Here is a 19,637-nt window from a genome sequence, read left to right on the forward strand (position 1 = left end):
AATTTTTTGAATGTCTTTAACCGAATGCATCAAGCATTGACTAGCTTAGAATGATGTTTCATATTATGCCTACCAAGGTAATATTGAATTTTTTTGATCATCAAACACCTTTTTAAACCTGTTGCACTAATATGTGGGTGTATAATAATTTGCTTTGGACCAAGGCTTAAGATAATATCAATACGCTTGAAAATAAATTCAAACTAATTTGATAGTGAATATAAATATTTTTAATTTTTATATACTGTAATAGTTTGTCTCATTGAAAATTGTTTCAGCCAATAGTGTAAGATAATATTTAGGTTATTACAATAAATTATAATGGATTTGATAATCCACCTAATAAAAAATGTATGATTATTTTTGTCTTTCAGCCATTGCAGTACTGGTTGGTTACATAAAAATATACCTTAGATAAAAGCATTAGACAAAAATTGGAAGATTTACAAACAATTTTAATGGATTCAATAGTGTGCCTACCAATGGAGTTGTGAATTTTTTTGTCTTTCAAGCCTTGTTTTTTTTTTTTTTTTCCACCACTTGCTATAATTGTTAGTCATATAAAAAATGATTTCAAATGAAGATTGTAGATAGTATTTTAAGGTTTTAAAATAAATAAAAATGTATTTGATAGTGTATTTGGTGAGGAATTTTGATTTTTTTTTTTTTTTTTTTTTTTCATTTTTAACCTCTTTTTTTTCATCCCCTTGCTGTAATGGTTCATTTTATCAGATATTGTTTCAGACAAAAGATTTAGACAAAAATTAGAAGCTTTACGACAATCTGAATGAATTTGATAACCTAGTAAGGGGGTTATAAATATTTTTGTTCTCCAACCCTTGTTTTTTCCACCCCTTGCAGTTATGGTTGATTTTATCAAAAATGTATTGAGACAAAAAATTTGTTATGACTCCTTTGAGTTATAATATATTCAAAAGGATGCGATATTCGTCATGTTATGGGATTAATAGCAATATTTATGTTGCTACGTCTCTTCTCTTCTCGCACCGAGCCCTCTTGGGTGAGAGCCAGGTATCCTGTAGAGAAGGTCAAGCTGGTTTTGCGGCAGGATTCGCAGTTGGCTGGATGCACGGATGATTATGGTTGGGCAGTCTTCTTGGAGGGGCGGCGCAAGGGTTGCGGACGCGTCCGTCTCCGGGCTGGAACGGTATTGGAGAGGGCTGTTGGAAGATCCCTGGATGTCCTGGTCTGCTTCATTCCTGGATGCTGTGGAGAGCCGGCGATGTGTGACAGGGGAGCCGGGAAGTGCCGATAGAGACGCAGGATACTTCGTATGCGTCTCTGGCTGGGTTCCTGGTCTCTCGAAGGAGGTTCGAGGGGGCTGGTGGTCTGTTCAGGAGCATGTGTCCTCGGAGGGCTGGGTATGGGTGAGAGCGGAGGTGGAATGAGGTGATAGGGGCGTAAGAGGTGATGGAGCTGATGCTGGTTGAGCTCTTCCCCTTCTTGCCTCTTGATGGTGGTTGTGCTGATACTTGGAAGGGCGGTCTGCAAGAGTTTGCAGAGTCCCCTCGGCAGAGGGAAGCCGTAGCGCAGATCCGGGCAGTTCTGGCGTCGGACGAGCTCCTCCAGGGTTGGTGGTGGTCCGGGTATCCGCACCAGGGGTGGAAATAACCCCGGCGGAGGCTTCACGGAGGTGACCTGAAGCTTCCTCTGTGAGGGGTGAGGGATGGGGCTAGGCTATTCATTGAAAAATTTCGGTATCTTTACAAGGAAAATTTTAATTGACCTGAATGTCCAAACAGTTCAATTGGTCGCCTGCGTCGGCTTTCACAACATACACTGAATTTATACACGTACACCCTATCGTCAAGGAAGGGGGGGGGGGGGGGACAAATTCTCTAGGCCGAGATAGGTCCTCGGATGGCCTGGCTCGCGAAGGAGGGGTGCGAGCTGCAGAAAACGGATAGCCAGTTGTTCTGCTGCTCCCCCTATGATCGTCCTATGGTCATTGGGCGGATTCCAGCCTCACTGGCCGTCGGGCTGATCAACTGGCTTTCAGGTGGATGACCTCGCCTTTATATAGGGAGAAATGCGCGGGAACGAAGAAAGGAAGGGAGGGGCGAACTATCTCCTCTTTGGAAGGGCTGAGATGCGCGCGCATAACTCTCGCCGAAATTTCCCTGCCCTGGTGGTGGAAGTATAAACTAGATATTAATAATTAAAAAGAAAAGATAAATCTGGCATAATTATATGTACATACATATATATTCAATCCTATGTATTAAAAAGTATTTAAACTTTCTTTCACAACTTAATTATATACTTTTATAAAATATAAATATAGTTGGTAGATCGCCGGTCACAAGATGGCGTCCCAATGTACATGTTCAGCTGTGGCGAAAGAAAAATATACATTTGTATACATAACTCGTTCATATTTACAATTATATTCTGAAGTACATTAATATGTGTGGTTATAACAACGTAAAAAATAAAGGGCGAAGATGGTTCGTTGCTTTAATGAATTATTCTATTGTTCGTCGCTTTGTTTATAACCTACGACGTCACACAGATTCCTCGCCGCATATTACGTGAGTAGGCCTACTGCCGAAATACCTTTTTCCCCTGAATTGCTTCTGAACTTATTAAAACTCGTTTTGGGTTTAATTATAATGTAAAGTAACGTGATATTTAATATAGAGAGGGCGGGCAAGCGTCAAATGTTTTTTCAAAAAAAAAATTTCCCATTTCTACCCCCTTAGTGGCATTATGCTCATTAACAAACTCAACTGATATTTTCCATTACTTTATTTTATGTATCAGTTTGGAAGTGATTCATGCAAAATTACGCCATTTATCATATCCATAAAATGGTGATATATATTGTTACGAACGCAGGTAGGACCGCAATGCGCACCAGGTTCGTAGCTGGCTGGCGACCCTGCCAGGCCACAGGTGTCATGCGCAGTGTCTCGTGCAGCCCACTGCCTGGCCGGATTACAAGGGTCGTCGCAAACACCCTTCTACCTCCGCTCCCCGCACATCATCCTGCCTCGGAGCTGTTATCTATCGCTGAGCTGCCTCGGGAATCCCGCAGGCCGCTGCATGAATGAGCAATGCTATTCTCGACGCTTCGGGCGTCGGGTCGGCGCGGGATGACGTGACTCGTCACAGCTGCTCTCATCAGTTCTAGAGGGGCGCCACAGTCTACTTAAGCAGGGACGCCGGCCTCAAGGTGACAGAGTCTCACTACGGTGAGGACCAGTGAGTGCAGCAGGAGTTCGGCGAGAGTTTAGCGACAGGTGCCACATGAGTCCCACCATGAGTTCTGTTTCCGAGCGAGTCCCGCAACAGTTCTGCAGTTCCGAGAGTTCCGCTAGCGAGGGAAAGTGCGACATTGGAAGAGGGTGAGAGACCCCCTTCGAGAGTGGTGCGACGCAGTGTGACGTGATCGAGAGTGCGACAGTGGCATGAGACTGTGTGTGTGAGGAAAGGTGCGAGGTAAGGGGCAAACCACTGTTGAGCCTAGAGGAGCGCTAACTGTGGAACTTGACAGACATTGTGTGACCTGAGAATAAACATTTAAGTGCGAGTAATTGGTGATTAGGCATTTTTAAGTAAGAATATTTATTATTGATGTAAATATTAGTAATCAGTTTCAATTAAACTGAAATAAAACTTAATTGTGCTATCCCTTACAAACCATTTTCCCCCACATTAAATTCCAACCTCGCTAATTCTATATAAACAGCCCTCTTTTCCGCTCACACCGATACGTCTGTCAAAACCAATCTGTTAAATATTTCCAAAATTCCCTTTGTGTTAGCATCTACTAAAAGGTCTCGACCATTTGGCCCCAGGACCACACACCGACTAACTACCGTGGCCAAGGGTGCTCATGTGACGTAATTTATAACCAATCACAAAAATACACATAAAAATATGAGCCAATCACAGGCACATAATATGAGCCTCTCCACCAAAATCATGAGTCTCCCATGCACAAGCACTGTCTGTCTCTCTCTCTCTCACACGTATATAACTAATAAAACCATTGCATCACCAAAAAAATACCTGAAATCCTATAAAAATGTAACTACACAAATAAGAAAACAGGTAAAAATAACTTTAAATGGGTTTTAACCATAAAACAAGCATTTAGTCAGAAACACACACAAATAATTTAAAAAATAAATAAATAAAAAAAGGAAAATATGGTCATGAAACCTGTGGCTAACACAAAATACTTCTCAAAAAGAATAATTGGCTGCTATTTATTTGATTTAAGAATACCTCACCAAGTACTGAATAAAAACAGAAAACATAATAAATCATTAATAAAACTGTTTAAAACGTGGAGAGGGCAGTAGTCTGGGTTGCTTCAGACTTAAGTGAGCCGTTTTCTGCAAATCGAATGATTCAATAGTCGACGTAGCTGCTCTGGCAGCGAATTCTAGCTGCAAGTGCGGAAGCTATGTGTGATTTGCGTCAAGAAAGGTAGTTGAAAACATAATTTCCATGTATTTATCACGCTCTGCATTAATTTAAAGAATACTGCGTTAAATTTTGTGTCAGAGTTTCATATTACAGGTGTGTTTGGAACACGAAAACACATGAATTTGCTCGTTACAGAGCATTACTGGCGAGTACTACATGGCTCACGTTATTTTTTTTTTTTAAATAATGATTCTAGTGTGTGCTGATTTCCGTTAGTAAATATTGCTTAATTTTCATTTTAGCAGTGATATTGATTTTGGTTGCTGTTTTTATTTTTGACGCGGCAGTGCATTCCGTTGCAGGTGCCAGCATGTTGAGAAGGAGGCGGATGGTGAATGTTGAGATGCCAGAGCTGTTCTGCTGCGGAGCTTGCACCAAGGTGTTCAAGCACCCGGAGTCTCTGAGGCTGCACCGCAAGATGCACACGGGGGAAACTCAGTGCAGCGTCTGCAACGCCGTCATGAGTCGCCGGCACGAGCTGCGCAAGCACATGCTCAAACGACACAACTTTATCATTTGAAGTCACCTCTACTCCTGACAGCATTTATTCTGAAAATGTAATATTTTGTACTTAAACTCTTTTTGTGTGTACACAAAAGACATTATTTTATCTAATTTTTTTTTTCTTAATGGTTTTCCAGAAAATAATTTTACCTACATAGTAGTTGACAAAACGAAATGTTATTTACATGTATTTAAAGTTTATTTTTGTGGGTTCTCAGAATTTCAGCCTGTAACATAACGTGTATGCATTACGAGGGTGATTGGACTCACATATGTTAATTCACATAGAACACATTATGTGCACTAAAGTCTGAAAACCACTGTAACCATTCCATATGTGAATCTGCCATTATATTTAATAAATCATAGAGAATGTTATTTTAGATTTTTAGCCAGGAAGTAGATGTTTTTTTACATTTTTCAATCTCTTTCTCTCTGGAAATTGTTGGTATTTTTAAGAAACATTTTGGAGATAATTAATTATTGAAGTAGAAATTTTAGACTAAATAAAAAGAATTCTGTATGTGTTAAATTATGTTTATGGTACTTAAAAAATTTTTAATGTTATTTTGATGCAACAATATAACTTAAAAGTGTTAAGTGGTAAAATGAAATGCAAATATATTTTTGTTCAAAGATGTTTACTTTCCATTAAAAAGTGAAATAAAATGTATGGTTTGCATTTGTGATGTAAAAAATTATATTTAGTTCAGTTATAGATATGTGACATACAGTGTTTATATTTTATTTCTGCCAAATTTTTGTGCAGTCTTAAGTTAGTCTTAAGTTAGTGGTGAATTAATATTGTAAGCATTGCAAGCAGTGCTGATAATTTGCAAAGCCAACAATGACTAAAAATTTCACTGTAGACCTGTAGCTTGGGAACAAAAATAATGATAATTCTCTTTTTTATGGCCACATAGATGTTTTGACCCTATATTTGTTGAGAGCACAGTTTGAAACAGTGCTTTTGTTGATGAAGTAAATATTTTTGTGATAACTTGAAATATTTTATGTAATTACAGTCACACGTTATATTATTTGAGAATTTTTAAAATACGAAGAAAATCACTGATTAGTTTGGTTTTTGCTATTTAGGGTTAAATATTAAAAGATTAATACTTAATAGTCTGCTTCAGCATTAGAAATAAATTTTTACTGTAGTTTAAGCTGATGGGAGATTGGTAGGTGGTCTTAATATAGGCACATTTTAAGATGGTTCAGAATCTATTTTTTATGCACTGGTGTACCTTTATTTGAAGAATTATATGTGTATCTGAATTTTTTTTATATATAAAGCTTCTTGTGAAAGAAACGTAGATACAGTCACTATATATGTGATAGTTTTTGTAGCTCAAGAATGTTTTCCTTATACGTACTTAATTTTTAAAAGAGATGAAAATATATTTTTGTTTGTCACAGGTTCTGCTTCTAAACTCAAAATTTTCTGTAAGACATGTATTCTCCATAAAATGTTTTCTTGGTGACCAATATTTTGGAGACTGATCAAAGTATAGTTCGAAGGCTCGGATTGTCTAATACGTTTGGTTGTTAAACCGTGATTGATTGGCTGATTGCTCTTTACTAGGTCAGTGGAAGTTCTTTGGAACTGCTTTTAAATGTTTTTTTTTATTATGTGATTGGATTTTATTCCCACTTGTTACCTGGATAATTATGTTTTTACTGTTCCTGGGATATTTAAATCCATACTTCGGTATATGTACTTAATGAAAATTAATATTTTCTTATAGTTACTTTATGTAACATTTTTTAATGCCTTATATTAATAGGTACTTAACAATATTACATTTCTAGCAGCACCTAAAGAAAATGTAAAATAATTTTTGAAATAAAATAAAGGGGTTTTAAGCTTTCAAAATGGGGAAAAAAACTTACAGAGCAAGTGTTTTGATGCAGGTATAATTTGGAATTACATGTGAAAAAACTTGTGAGTCTTATCCGACGAATGAGTACATTTTTTTGTTAGTCGTTGGTTTTTAACATTTCACAAACAAATTGTCAATTTTTCGTAAGCTCCTCGTACTAAGAAAGTTACTTCTATAGAACTATTTAATCATGGTTAATGGAGGCGAGAAAACCAGACAGAGCATTTCTACAAATTGAACAGCTTGTAAATTTAAAAAAAAATGTAAAGCTATCTAATTTTAAATCTTGTGCTGCCTGTGCTCGTGCAGTAATGCTTGTAATTGCTAGTCGCAGTCGCTCCCTCGTTGATTTCACTGTCTTGGCACTGCCCTTTAGTTTACAGCTTATTTCATGATGTAAGAAGAAATCAGTGTTTGATTAAACGTGCTGTTTATCCACGGCAGGCATCCTCTTCATGTTGTAATTTGATGTACTGTGCTGTGAAACCTTTATTTCGTTGTTGTTGAAATAATCATAATTTGAAACTGCACACGTTACTGCTAAGTGTAGGTGCTCTATTTTTCATTGCAGTTTTGTCTCTTGTGGGCATAACATGGATAAACACAGAAGTTATGGTATTAATTTGCATTCTGTACAAACCTTCTGTGGTAATTTCTGGAACATATTACTTGCTGGTATTAGGTTGTTGCTGTCATACAAAGAATCTTTATCAGACACATGTAATGGAGTAGGAAAAAAAAATTTTTTTATTAATTTTTTCCTCAAGTTTGTTAAATATAAGCTAATTGGAACCATCTTGTATTCACCACCGTTGATTGTAAGTAAAGGCATTTTTTTAAGTAATAATACATAGGTTTGATATGTGTTTAAATTATATAAATGATCACAGCATGGCAAAGACAACTAATAAAAAACAGTTTCACCTTATTGTGGTTGTTATGCATTAAATGTATTTGTATGTAAATCCTCGGAAGTTACAGAATACGCTGGCTATGTATATAATGTAAATGTAATTTTACATTATACATTAAACTTAATAATTATTTAGAGTTACACTTATGTAACTTATTCATGGAAATTTTGTCTAAAATGGTAATACAATCATTTTAATTTGCAAAATATTTATATAATACTTTATTTTACATTCCAATAAACCAGATCAGTGTTCCTACATAATTGTTATTAATTGTAATTTTTTTAAGTTATCTATGAAATGTTTCATCATATTTACATAAAAAAAAACCTTTTTTGTATGGAAAGTGAAAGTGAATTTTAAAATAAAAACTGGTATGTTTCTTTACAGCAGATTTAAAGATTTGACTGTTTATCACTTTAGATTTTTATTTTACTGTTAGTTTTATAGCTTTATATCATTGTAATTAAGTTATCACTATTATTTGTTTTTTGTATCTTTAAAAACCACACAGTTTATATGTAAACTACATATTAAGATATGACATACTTTTGTATGTAATAAATAGGGTATTTTATAAACATCTGTTGTGTGTTTTTATGACTACCAAATATACGGAGAAAGTAAATAAAAATTTTTAGTACCCAATATGTTTTTGTTAATGTATATTCTTGAAGCAGCAACCTGAATCACTAGTTTGATTTAATTGTTGTGCATTTCACACAACAGCAGTCAGGTCATAAAGCAAAATGGTAAGAAAATAGTATCGGATAATAAAATGTAGGGTGGGCAAAGCTAGATATTTAATATCAAAATGTAGCCAAAGCAAAAATAGCAAAAAAGATTCTTTGAACTATATTTTAAAAAAATTTAGCTACGTATCTATCTTCCTAAAGAGATAAGCGTAAGAAATAAAAATTATTATAAGCTTATGTAGAATTAAAAATGACTTTAAAGTGTCGCACAAAGCAAAAAATTCTCATTTCTACTTAGTGTATATCTTGAACGCACGACAGTACTGTTAATTCAAAAAAATATACATATTTTTTTTATTTCCTAAGCAAATACATTCTACATAGATCATAGGAATTAATACTACCTTAGCTAGCTAAAAAATAAAAAGTTTATTTTTTTTAATACTGAATAAAATTTTATTTTGCAACTAAGGTTGAATATTAAAAATATTCAATTTTATTATATTTTCAAAGTTTTGCCCACCCCTAATGATTATTCTTGAGTATTAAGTAGAGAATCTTAAGTAGCAAGGTGTGGCTAATGTGCCATACAGCTGAAGTTAAACTTGTGATTAACAAATGTAAAAAAAGTTATATGTATTAATTTGTAATTTCACCTAAGTTTCAGCTTGTAACTCAATGCAGTTTAGTGTGCCATTATTACAGCATAACTCAGTCACATGGGGGATATTGTATGATCTTTTTTTACATTCATCTTTTATTTCCCATTTTTGTGGTCCACAAAATATTTTCTTGCCATTGTACACTCCTCTAATCCAGTGCCTGGGTTAGGCACCACCCCTTCCTAATCCATCCTTGTTCTATATGCCTAATTACATTTATGCATATAATTCATTTATATTCTTAATAACCTGTATCTAATTACTAGACAAGATTTTATGGTTTTATTTTTATGTAAATTTAATTTTTCTAAACATATTTTTTTTTTTTAAATTCTAGCTTAAATTACAGAATATTTCTCCTTTTTTTTTAATTATACACTGTCCGTACTTAGGTGACTTAAAAATTAAGTGTATATAATGTAAAATTTTGATCTCTGTAGATAAAATTACTGGAGCAAGAATCATTTTAAATACAAAGTCATTTTTCCAGTAGCTCGTATAGAGCAACCTTTACTCCCATGGTTTTATTCCTTAGTTATTATCTAGTATCACCTGGAGGTGATTTTTAAGTAATGTAATACTTGTGAAACTCTGTCCGAAATGCTAGGATATAATTTATTTAATTTTGACTGGATCATGACTGTATATTATATTTTAACATGTTATTAAACTACTACTAATTTTGTTGTAGATATTAAAACATGGAATGTTATATGAGTCAGATTTTAGCTATTTAACAAGTGACACTATCAGTGTAGTAAATAAATTTATTCAGTACGTGTCAGCCTATCAAATAAATTATCATTTCACCTTTCTTGCCAGATGCGCATGAATGTCTTTTTCAGCACGCAAGTAGCTGAAAGAAAATTTTTGCTCGTATGACAACTTGAACAAAAGCTGATTTTCTAAACCATACCACAAACCTTTTTTTTAAAAAACCTAATTGTATGGAAGGTTTTTGGGCTGTGACACAGGGCAAGATTATAGTTGGAGAATATCACTGAAACGTTATTGTGGCATAATTTTCTCAGCGTAACTGCTAATTGTAATACTTATGTGTTGTGTCTGGTGGGTGGACACGGGTATGTTGGTTGGTGGTGGCTGGGCTGTTTGCGCGAGGCTTCCTGCAAGCACGTGGTGGTTGTTTGCGTAGGCAGTGCGAGCTGGCTGTGTGGGGTAGATATGGCCGCGTCCCCGCCCGTCTGTTGTAAGACAGCTGAGGACGGACGGCAGTTTGTGTGCAAGATTTGCGGTAAAGTGTTCAGGCGCCAGAACTCGTGTTACGATCACATGGCGCTGCACCAGGGCTCGACGCGTTGCGCCATTTGCCAGCTGGTGCTCAGCCGTAAGGGCAACATGAGACGCCACATGAAGATCGTTCACGGCATCGCCGTAGATGCTGAAATCGTGCTGTAAACATTTGTGATGGTGTGTTGCTTACAAAAATACGATCTTTCTGTACTGTGTGTGTTTTGAGTCGATGGTTGTTACATTTTCCTTGGCAATATTTAATGTAGCATTGGATCTGAATCTTATCAAATTAAAAAATACTGTTTGTTTTAAGAAGAAAAAATAATGCTCTATGTTATTTCTAATAAAGAAGAAAACATTGTATGACTATCTCTGTTGTGTTCCTAGTGTTAGTTATAGAAACGAATCACTGATTCAAGTTTAAATATGTTACAAGCTAGCTACATAAAGGTACATTACAAGTCTTTCATGGATACATTTGGTTGGAAAAGTATATTGTTCAGAGCTATGGTAAATAAGCAATGATATGATGAAAAGAATTTAAAAAAAATAATAATAAGTTTATGGAAGACTGCAGTGATTTATTACATAAAGAAAAAAAAATATTTGTATGTCTTTTTCATATTTCAATTGAAACGGCAAAATAAAGATTCATTTTGAAGAATGGACCTTTTATCCACCTTAATTCAGCACATTGGAGGGTTATGTCTAGTGTTTGTATGTCACACAGCATCACACACACAACATTGCACACACAAAATGGCACTGGCATACAGCATAGGGGAAAGTGAGGGCTTATAAAGGCCTTGAGGCAATAAGGATTGGTATTTACACGTAGTGAAATATTTTTTCACAGCTACATTTACAATAATTTGTATCTGTTTGTGCCAAAATTACCGTTGTCCCACATGATGCATACATAGAAAACTTATTCTTGTACATACTTGTTTGAAAAATCTCTGTAATGGTTTTCCAATCTATAATATAAATATTTATCCTGTCCTTAGTTTTTTCAGAAGTCTTATTTTCAAATTAATGAGTTTAGACTCTTTTTATTTCTAAGTTAAAATCGAAGTAGAATTGAAAATGGTAGCTGTTACCTCCAAATGAAGTTGTTGGTAAATATGAACAGTTTTATTGGGTTTTTGAGGACCTGTGGAGTAAGGTGGTGCACTGATGAGACACTGGACTCGTTTTCCACGTGACTTGGGTTCGAATCCTGATCTGGCCATGCTTATTTTGTTTCCCAGGATTCTCCCGAAATACTCCAGGCAAATGATGGGATGATTCCTCACTGTAGGTCGTGGCTGATCCCGTCCAAAGTTTCCTGGAACTGTGTTGTTGAGTTTACCTATTTCTGATGACCTTGCCGTCGATGAAACGTAAAGCCCAAGTAAAAAAAAAAATGAGCGTATTAGCTACTTGTATGATTATTTATTTTTAAGTTTTCTCATCTGTGATGTTTGTTTGCTGTTGGTTTTCACAACCCAGCCCCCGTGCCGTGGCCGGGATGGAAGAACGCGCTGAAGTCGTGCATCGTCCACAAACTGGGGCACGCGTGCGACTTCTGCGGCAAGACGTTCAAACACGTCGGCTCGCTGTCGATGCACCGCCGCATGCACCGGGGACACACCCAGTGCCCCGTTTGCCTCAAAGTGTTCAGTCGAGCCTACTACATGAAGATCCACATGCAAGCCCTCCACAAAGTTCCGTTGTAACTCCTCGGTCGTCACGGGCTGCGATTGCATGGATGTGTTTCTCTGTACCTGTTTGAATGTAGCAGTTGTGTCGTGAGCAATCGTAGGTATTATTGAGTCTTGAAGTGGTGCACGCTAGCAACTAGATACGTAGGAAGCAGTCTAGTATCATGAGTGTCACTTCATAGAGTGTCCCTCAGCAAGCACTCGACCTAAGAGCTTAGTGTTTCTTTAACGCAAAACTCACAGTCATTTGTGATTTTTATTGAGATTGACCTTTTTAATCCTCATACCCTTGAATACCATAGAATCTTATGATTTTGAAAGGCAAAGATTATAAGATAAATATTGAAAGAAATGAATTGCATCCAAAAAATTAAACACTGACAACTATAAAGTTCACTATGTCTTTTTGTGTTTTTCTTCTTAGCTATTCTATTAATGATCCCACATTTTTATGATGTATATTGTTTTGGGAAACTTACTTCATGAAATGAACATTTAAAGGTCTTTATCTTTTGACTCTAGATACCTTGATTTGGATTCCAAGGGTATTTTCAAGGTAGTTTTGTGATTCAAATTTGAGATTCCTTTTGAGATAATTGGGTTTTGACCAATGACTAGGTCTTTTATTCAGAAAATTTTTCTGCCAGTTTAGAGGATAATCACATAGCAAGTGTTCTTGGATGATTTTAATCCACTCTTTAACAGTTTTAGCATTGTTCCAAGAGATGTAAACAGTTCCAAGGTCTGCCTAGAATGTTTCTGAATGTTCCCTCAATTGGTGTTAATCATAAAGTAGGATTTGAATGATAGTCAAGGGAGGCAAAAAGTGTTTGTCATTTAGTACAGTTTTTAAACTGAAATTGAACCTAGTGTACAAATGACTATCTGTATGATAAAAATTTAATTTACTAATTAATACTTTTTTTATACATAACTGGTATTCTGAACACCAAGTTACTAAGTTTCAGACATATAAATTAACTTTGATTTGTCTTAAAAATTGTCTATTTCAATATGTTTGAAATAAAATATACGATTCATTTAAAATTTCAATAATATTTCCCAATTGAACAATTAACATAAACTTTCTTTACACCAAAGAAAAAAAATCTTTGATTGATAGCAGTGGCGTAGCCAGGATTTGTGTATCCCCCCCCCCCCCCCCCTCCGTATTAAAGCGGGTGGTCCGGGGGTCCTCCCCCGGGAAAATTTGGATATTAAGGTGTAAAATAGTGCTATTTTAGCAGTTTTCGGTACTTAAATTTAAATATTGTAATGGTAAAAATTTTATTAATTTTAATATGAAATTTGTTTGAGTGATGAATAAGAAATTAATTAAAGATTTGGTGCTAAGGGGGGGGGGGGGTTAAACCCCTAAACTCCCCCCCTGGCTACGCCCCTGATTGATAGTTTAAAACCACGAAAGTTTAATGGAATATTGAACTAATCAAAATATTTGTCGGGGCACAAAACATGATAAATCAATTACCGTATTTACTCGCATATAGGTCGCGGCAATTTTACCAGATTTGATGGGGAAAAAATGAAGTGCGACCTATATGTGAAGAAAATTTTTTTTTAATTTTTGAGGAATATTTTTGCAATATTTTGCTTTAAAATGCGAAGAAGTTTATATAGGTATAGGCAAATTTATTTACAATGTACACATACAGCGAAACCCCTTATTTACGTTACCGTTATTTACGTTTTCCCGTTATTTGCACTATATTCTTCAGGTCCCGTTTAGTTTCCATTTAGTCAAATACAATACTTTCACGCAAATTACGACTCAAAAATCGAATCCATCCCGCTATTTACGTCACGTAACAACCATAAACAACCAGAAAATACCGTGGGTACTTTAAGAGTAGATAAAATTAGCTAGTAGGCCTAAAAACACTGAAAACATTGTGAAAAACGTAACGTCTATAGTCGGCAATGAACATTTTAAATCGCAAAATACACATATTTTATAACATGAAACGTTGCTTTTATTTCTAAACATGTAATAATTTAAGCCTATGCATGTTAAAGTCCGAGTAATTATAGCAGGAGACAATCTAAAATGCACGAGGGAAAAACGTAAACTCACGAATGTATAAACGTGGCTGATTGTTAAGTTCTGATACAGTATTTATGTCACAACTTAGCCGAAATACTGGTACGAGACAAACTTCACAAGATAAAATGAGTGGAGTCTTGGTAACTGTTTTATACGTATTTTATAATTTCGGAAGTATTGTACAGTTGACGCATATTTTTTTAAACTAACAATTTATTTCTGGGAATCGTAATTAATATATTATTGGTATCAAGACATCAAGATGGACGTAAACTTGAACACGTCACGGCAGCGAGAAAACTGGTGCGTATACCAATAAACTGGTATTAGAACTGGACAAAACTGGTACACGGGAGGTGGAGCTTCTATTTTTTTCCGCTAAGCTCGCATCTATTGGCTGGCTGCTGATGGGAGGTCACGAGTCTGGGCGGAGCGTTGAGTGAGTTATACTGCGCATGCGCAGCTCAGTGAACAAAGAGAGCCAGCAGGCGCGCCGTAACAGCAGCTAATCGAGTACAATGACCTTTCGCCGCGCACGGCACGGCGCACGGCGCATGGCGCGGTAATGAATTACCGGTGCGACCTATATGGGGGAAATCTTAAATACCAAATTCAAGACCTCAAATTATGGGTGCGACCTATCTGCGATGGCGACATATATGCGAGTAAATACGGTACATCTGTCATGTAACCTAGTTCAACAAGAATTCAATACTTTACCACAAATACTCTTGTACTTGTTAGCTTTCAATTGGTTGTAAAAATAAAATAGTTTAGGTTTCATCAAAGCTGATGTAATAAAAATTACTTATTCTCAAAGAAATCAAATATATCTTAACCAGCTTGAAATCTGATATGAATTGAACAACTAAAGTTATTCTTAAACACTCAAAAAACACTTGGATTTAAGTACAAGAACATCTGAATAAGTATTTAACTAAGCAACACAAAAACAGGATAATTAAAATGTGGAACTAAAATAATTTATATTTAAGAAGAATGCAACCAATTGTATGCCTAAACAAATTTACATTTGCACTTTCAAACTATTTTGTACATACCCTTTTTGTTGTACTCTACTTACATATGCTGATAAGATGATGCTACCAAGTCTTTGCTCTATTCTCGAGAATTGGTGCAATTTCCCATCGTAGCTCATACGTGGTTATATGGACACAAAGACTGCCAGTTCTGTTGTACGTTGTCAAAGTATGCTGATGAATCACTGTCATCAATGTCTTTGCGAACTTGCCAAGAAAGGTTGTTGATTCTAGTAGTAGATCGCTTGTAATTCTTTGTACACGATGTATGCAGGTTCCGTAAACCTTCGTTGAACTAATTCACCATCCGAATATGACAATTGGCTAATGAGGTCTCGAAAACTCACTTGTGTTCCAGTTTCATTGGTTCTACTGAAGTTCTTCCATAACACATGGTAGTATAACAAAACTTATCTATTTCACAGAATTCTTAAGAAATATTGTCTTTTGTAGACAAATTTTGAATGTAAATAGTACTTTGACAACTATTGCCAACGTTCTTTGACCTTTTAAACGTAGAATTCATAAATTGAATAAACTTGACGATATTGTTTTGATAAATAACCACAAAATTTTTATTTTCTTCAAGGTTTTAAATATTCATAATCAAAATATAGTAATATTACTTCAAAACTATTAAATATTTCACAACTAAAAATTCTGTTCCATTCAAAAAGCTCATATTTTCTGGAGCAATATCGAAACATGACTGGCCTTAACAATTGTCTATCAGTCATCAGTTACAGTGGAAAAAAAAATAGTTAACAAAAGGCATTCTGCTTAATTTATATTACAAATTATAATTTTGGGCTCTGTATTAAAAATAAATGCATTAAAAAATATACTTGAACCTTCTGTGATAAATCTTAGTCCTTTTTTTAGTAATAAAAAACATCCACTAAAATAAAATATAATGTAAAAAATATATAATCACTTACTTTACTTAGCTTGTCAACAAAATTGTTAAATCACATATATACTTTTTTGCCAAGATGTTAAACATAGTTTATTTGATTAAAATCATAGATAAAATCAAATTTGCAAAGAGTACTTTGGAAAATAATAAAACCATATTTATATCATAGTCAAATGAATAAAGGAAGAATAATCCTTACACTATCAAATAAGTTTCTGAAAACTACAATAAAATTTTACCAACTTGTTTAACATTCAGGTTTACTTAAACTTATGTAATACATACACACTCCTTTTTTTTAATATGATATCCAAGGGTGTCGCCAGCCGATAGCCTAGGGAGGGGGGGGGGGGAGCAAGTTGTGGGAAAAGTATGTATTTTTTTACATTTGGCTACACTTTTTTGAATCTCTAGGGCTCTGGGGGGGGGGGCAACTCCCCCCCCCCCCCCCCCAACCCCCCTGGCGATGCCCTTGGTGATATCTAGTTTAGTTTATGTACATATATCAGATCTTATGAAGTCCAAAACTTGTGCTGTGGACTGTTGTATTATTCCACCTGAAAATCTAATTTTACAGCCGGTTATTTTAATTTTTTTAATTAATTAGTTTTTCAAATTATATTGTAAAGGTGAAAGTTTTATTTCTTTTAAGGAACTACTTAAAGAAAGGTGAGTTTTATGCCAGATTGACAATTGTAAGTGTAAGGTTTTGCTTTTGCAGTGTATTTATTATTTGTCATTCATAAATGTACTGTTTTATAAATGTTTGTGATTTTTCTACCAAGTTTACTGCTGGGAATGTTAATGTGTCATTTTTGTACGTAATGTACGTAGAATATTTGGTTTCATTGAGTTCATTTGGTTACATGTTTTTCTACGGCACTGATTATAATAGAGTAAATTAAATTTTTAATTATGAATTTGCTATATAGAAATATTTCCTGTCATTTTTTTCCTTCTGACACGCTATCAGACTATGATTTTTGCTCTGGCTGTCAACTATGTTTGTGTTATTGAAATTTCTGTATTTTAATTTTGCTTCCCGTAAAATAAGGCACATAAATCACTGTTGTAAATAGTAAGGAGCGTGTTATATTATTAAATTAAATATCCTGGTTTTGTGCTGCAGAATATAAATGTTTTCTTGGAACGCGTGTTTGGATATTGATCAATAATGTGTAGATTTATGGTCTCTGCATTATTTTTTACTAGCCCTAATCATTATAACATTGTTATAAATCAGAGTAAAGTATTCTGTTGGCAAAAGAGATATAAATTTGTGTGTGTGTATGTGTGGTGATATAATTAATAAATTTTAATTATATTGATCATTTGAAAGAAAATGGATGGTCTAGTGAATATGTATAAATTAATAGCTTCAATAAATCCTCTTATGGATTTTGAAGGTCCCATTGAAAACACTTTAACTCTTTCAAGGGGCGAACTCAGACAGCAGCAGCCTTTGTGGGCAAGAGGGTGGAGGGGGGAAACACTCTAAATGTTACAGAGTGAAACAATACTTTGTATGCTCATTTAACATTGTAAAGTAATATCCCTTACTTTCATTTACATGAAAAAAATGTGTTTTTAATCTTTTCAAAATATGATTTGATATTTTGGTTTAAGTATTTTTCAGAATTGATTAATTAAATAAAGTCTGCTCCCTCTCATCCACCCCGGATACACCCTTGACTCTTTCTGCTAGGAGCTGGGAGACTTAACGCATCTGAACTCACCTTCAAAAAATTATATTTGGTTCTGTTTTCCTAGGTTGTTGTTTATAAGTAGGATTCTTGTAAAAGAATATATGTACTTGTTAAAATAATAAGTATTTTAGAAGCATCAAAAATTTTCTCAAGCTTACATGAAAGCCAATCTTCCTTAAAAAATTTAAGTTAAGTTGTATTTTTCAATTAATTGTTAAATGTTTCTATTCTAAATATCTTGGCAGACAATACTCATATATGTTGGACATAACTTATAGAGCGATAGTGCGATAGTACATTTATGACTTTTACGAAACACCAAAAATCTCCATTATGTTCCATTCCACAGTGCTAAATTCTGGGGCATAAACCAGTTAATCAAACAGTTAAAAGGGCCTGGTAATTTCCATCCATACTGAAAATTGCCAGAGATCTGTAAACATGACTTTAGCTCATCCAAGTTACTAAATGTGCAAAAAAAAATTTGTATTTTGATCTTAAAACAAATTTTGTTATATTATATTTTCTAAAACATAACCATTACATTAAGTGGTATTGTTTTGTGTGTGTCTATAACAGAAAATAGCTGCCTGGTGTGTAATATTAAAGATCAAAGTATGAAAGATATTATATACAGAATGTGAAAACATAAGAATAGAGCTTCTCATGCATGTTAATTTGTATGTACTAGTCATGACATTGTATATAAGTTTATCTTGTGTACATCATTAGTGCGATTAAATTTTTAGCAAAAAGCTCTCTGTTTAGATTTTTTTTTTTAATTTTATAAATTACTGTCCAAGCAATATTTGACTAAACAGTAATGAATAAAATTTTGTAAATGATTTTAAAAAAATACAAGAAAACTTAATTTTGTTATTTACTGACAATTTTATGGTGTGGTCAGAAATTTTACTGTGACATTTATTGCAGTGTGTAATTTTAATAGAAGCCCGTGCACATAGCACTTGGCAAACAGTGTACTGCCTGCCTCCTGTGAATAGTCATTGTTCTGTTCTCTTTGTCATTGGGTTGAGGGGGGGGGGGGGGGGGGCGCTTACCATACTAACTTAATAAGCCTTGAATTGTTGGGGTTTGGAACTTCGGTGGTAGGGAAGGAATGGGGTACATTTGATTTATTCTAGATAGCCTTGTGATGTTTATCCTTCACTGTTTGGCATGAAGACTACATATAAACTCTACTTCTTACAGCATTTTTTGTCCTGGAACATCAGCGTTTTCTGTGTGCACAGTCCATGAACCAGATACAGATAATGCTGTCTGTTCCGGAAAAGGGTTAAGCTCAAGTAGATCTACTGAAAACATTCATTACAACCGTTTATTCAGTTTGAGACCTAATTGGTAGCTAATTGGTAGCTTTGTAGCATAATCTGTGGTTTGAGAACTAACTTTAAAAAATTGGAACAGTTTATACATCTGGGCTCTGTTTTCACCATGATGCAATTCTTGTTACTATCAGTTGTAAAAAAAATAAAAGCTAGTTTACTCACAAAAATTGTGACCAAGAAATAAAATTTTAAGTTTTATGTGTCAAGTGTAGTTAATACATTTTTTACTAACAATTTTTGGCTATTTAAAAAAAAATATGTATTTTAAATTACTTTCCCAGAAATGTTTATATGAAAACCTTATTGTCAATATAATACTGAATAATTTAGAAATAAGGCAAGAATTATTAATGTTATATAACTACTGAATATTTAATGGGATGGTTAGAAATTTTACCCAGCCATCTTTATAAATTTAGTATATCATAGAAGCACATGAACATAGCACTTGTAACTAACACGATTTGACAATTTAACCTCATTTAATTGCT

At 34.6% G+C, this 19,637-nt stretch overlaps 1 protein-coding gene across 11 annotated transcripts in view; it reads left to right on the forward strand.

The window, feature by feature from the left end:
- LOC134536789 (protein tramtrack, beta isoform-like) overlaps positions 1-19,637 on the forward strand; it is an 84,918-nt gene that overhangs the window by 61,580 nt on the left and 3,701 nt on the right. For 3 of the 11 annotated variants that reach the window (XM_063376710.1, XM_063376717.1, XM_063376711.1), the window contains one exon: positions 4,761-6,841. The exons of 1 other annotated variant lie outside the window; for it this stretch is intronic. In XM_063376710.1, the coding sequence (XP_063232780.1) occupies positions 4,761-4,978 (218 nt within the window). In that variant the 3' untranslated portion in view covers positions 4,979-6,841. Of the gene's footprint in view, positions 1-4,745; positions 6,842-10,272; positions 10,740-11,861; positions 18,553-19,637 lie in introns of those variants that run through there. 7 more of the 11 variants (XM_063376714.1, XM_063376713.1, XM_063376716.1 and 4 more) reach the window with 5 other exon arrangements.

This window comes from Bacillus rossius, chromosome 11, assembly GCF_032445375.1.
Source record: "Bacillus rossius redtenbacheri isolate Brsri chromosome 11, Brsri_v3, whole genome shotgun sequence".
Classification (NCBI taxonomy): domain Eukaryota; kingdom Metazoa; phylum Arthropoda; class Insecta; order Phasmatodea; family Bacillidae; genus Bacillus; species Bacillus rossius.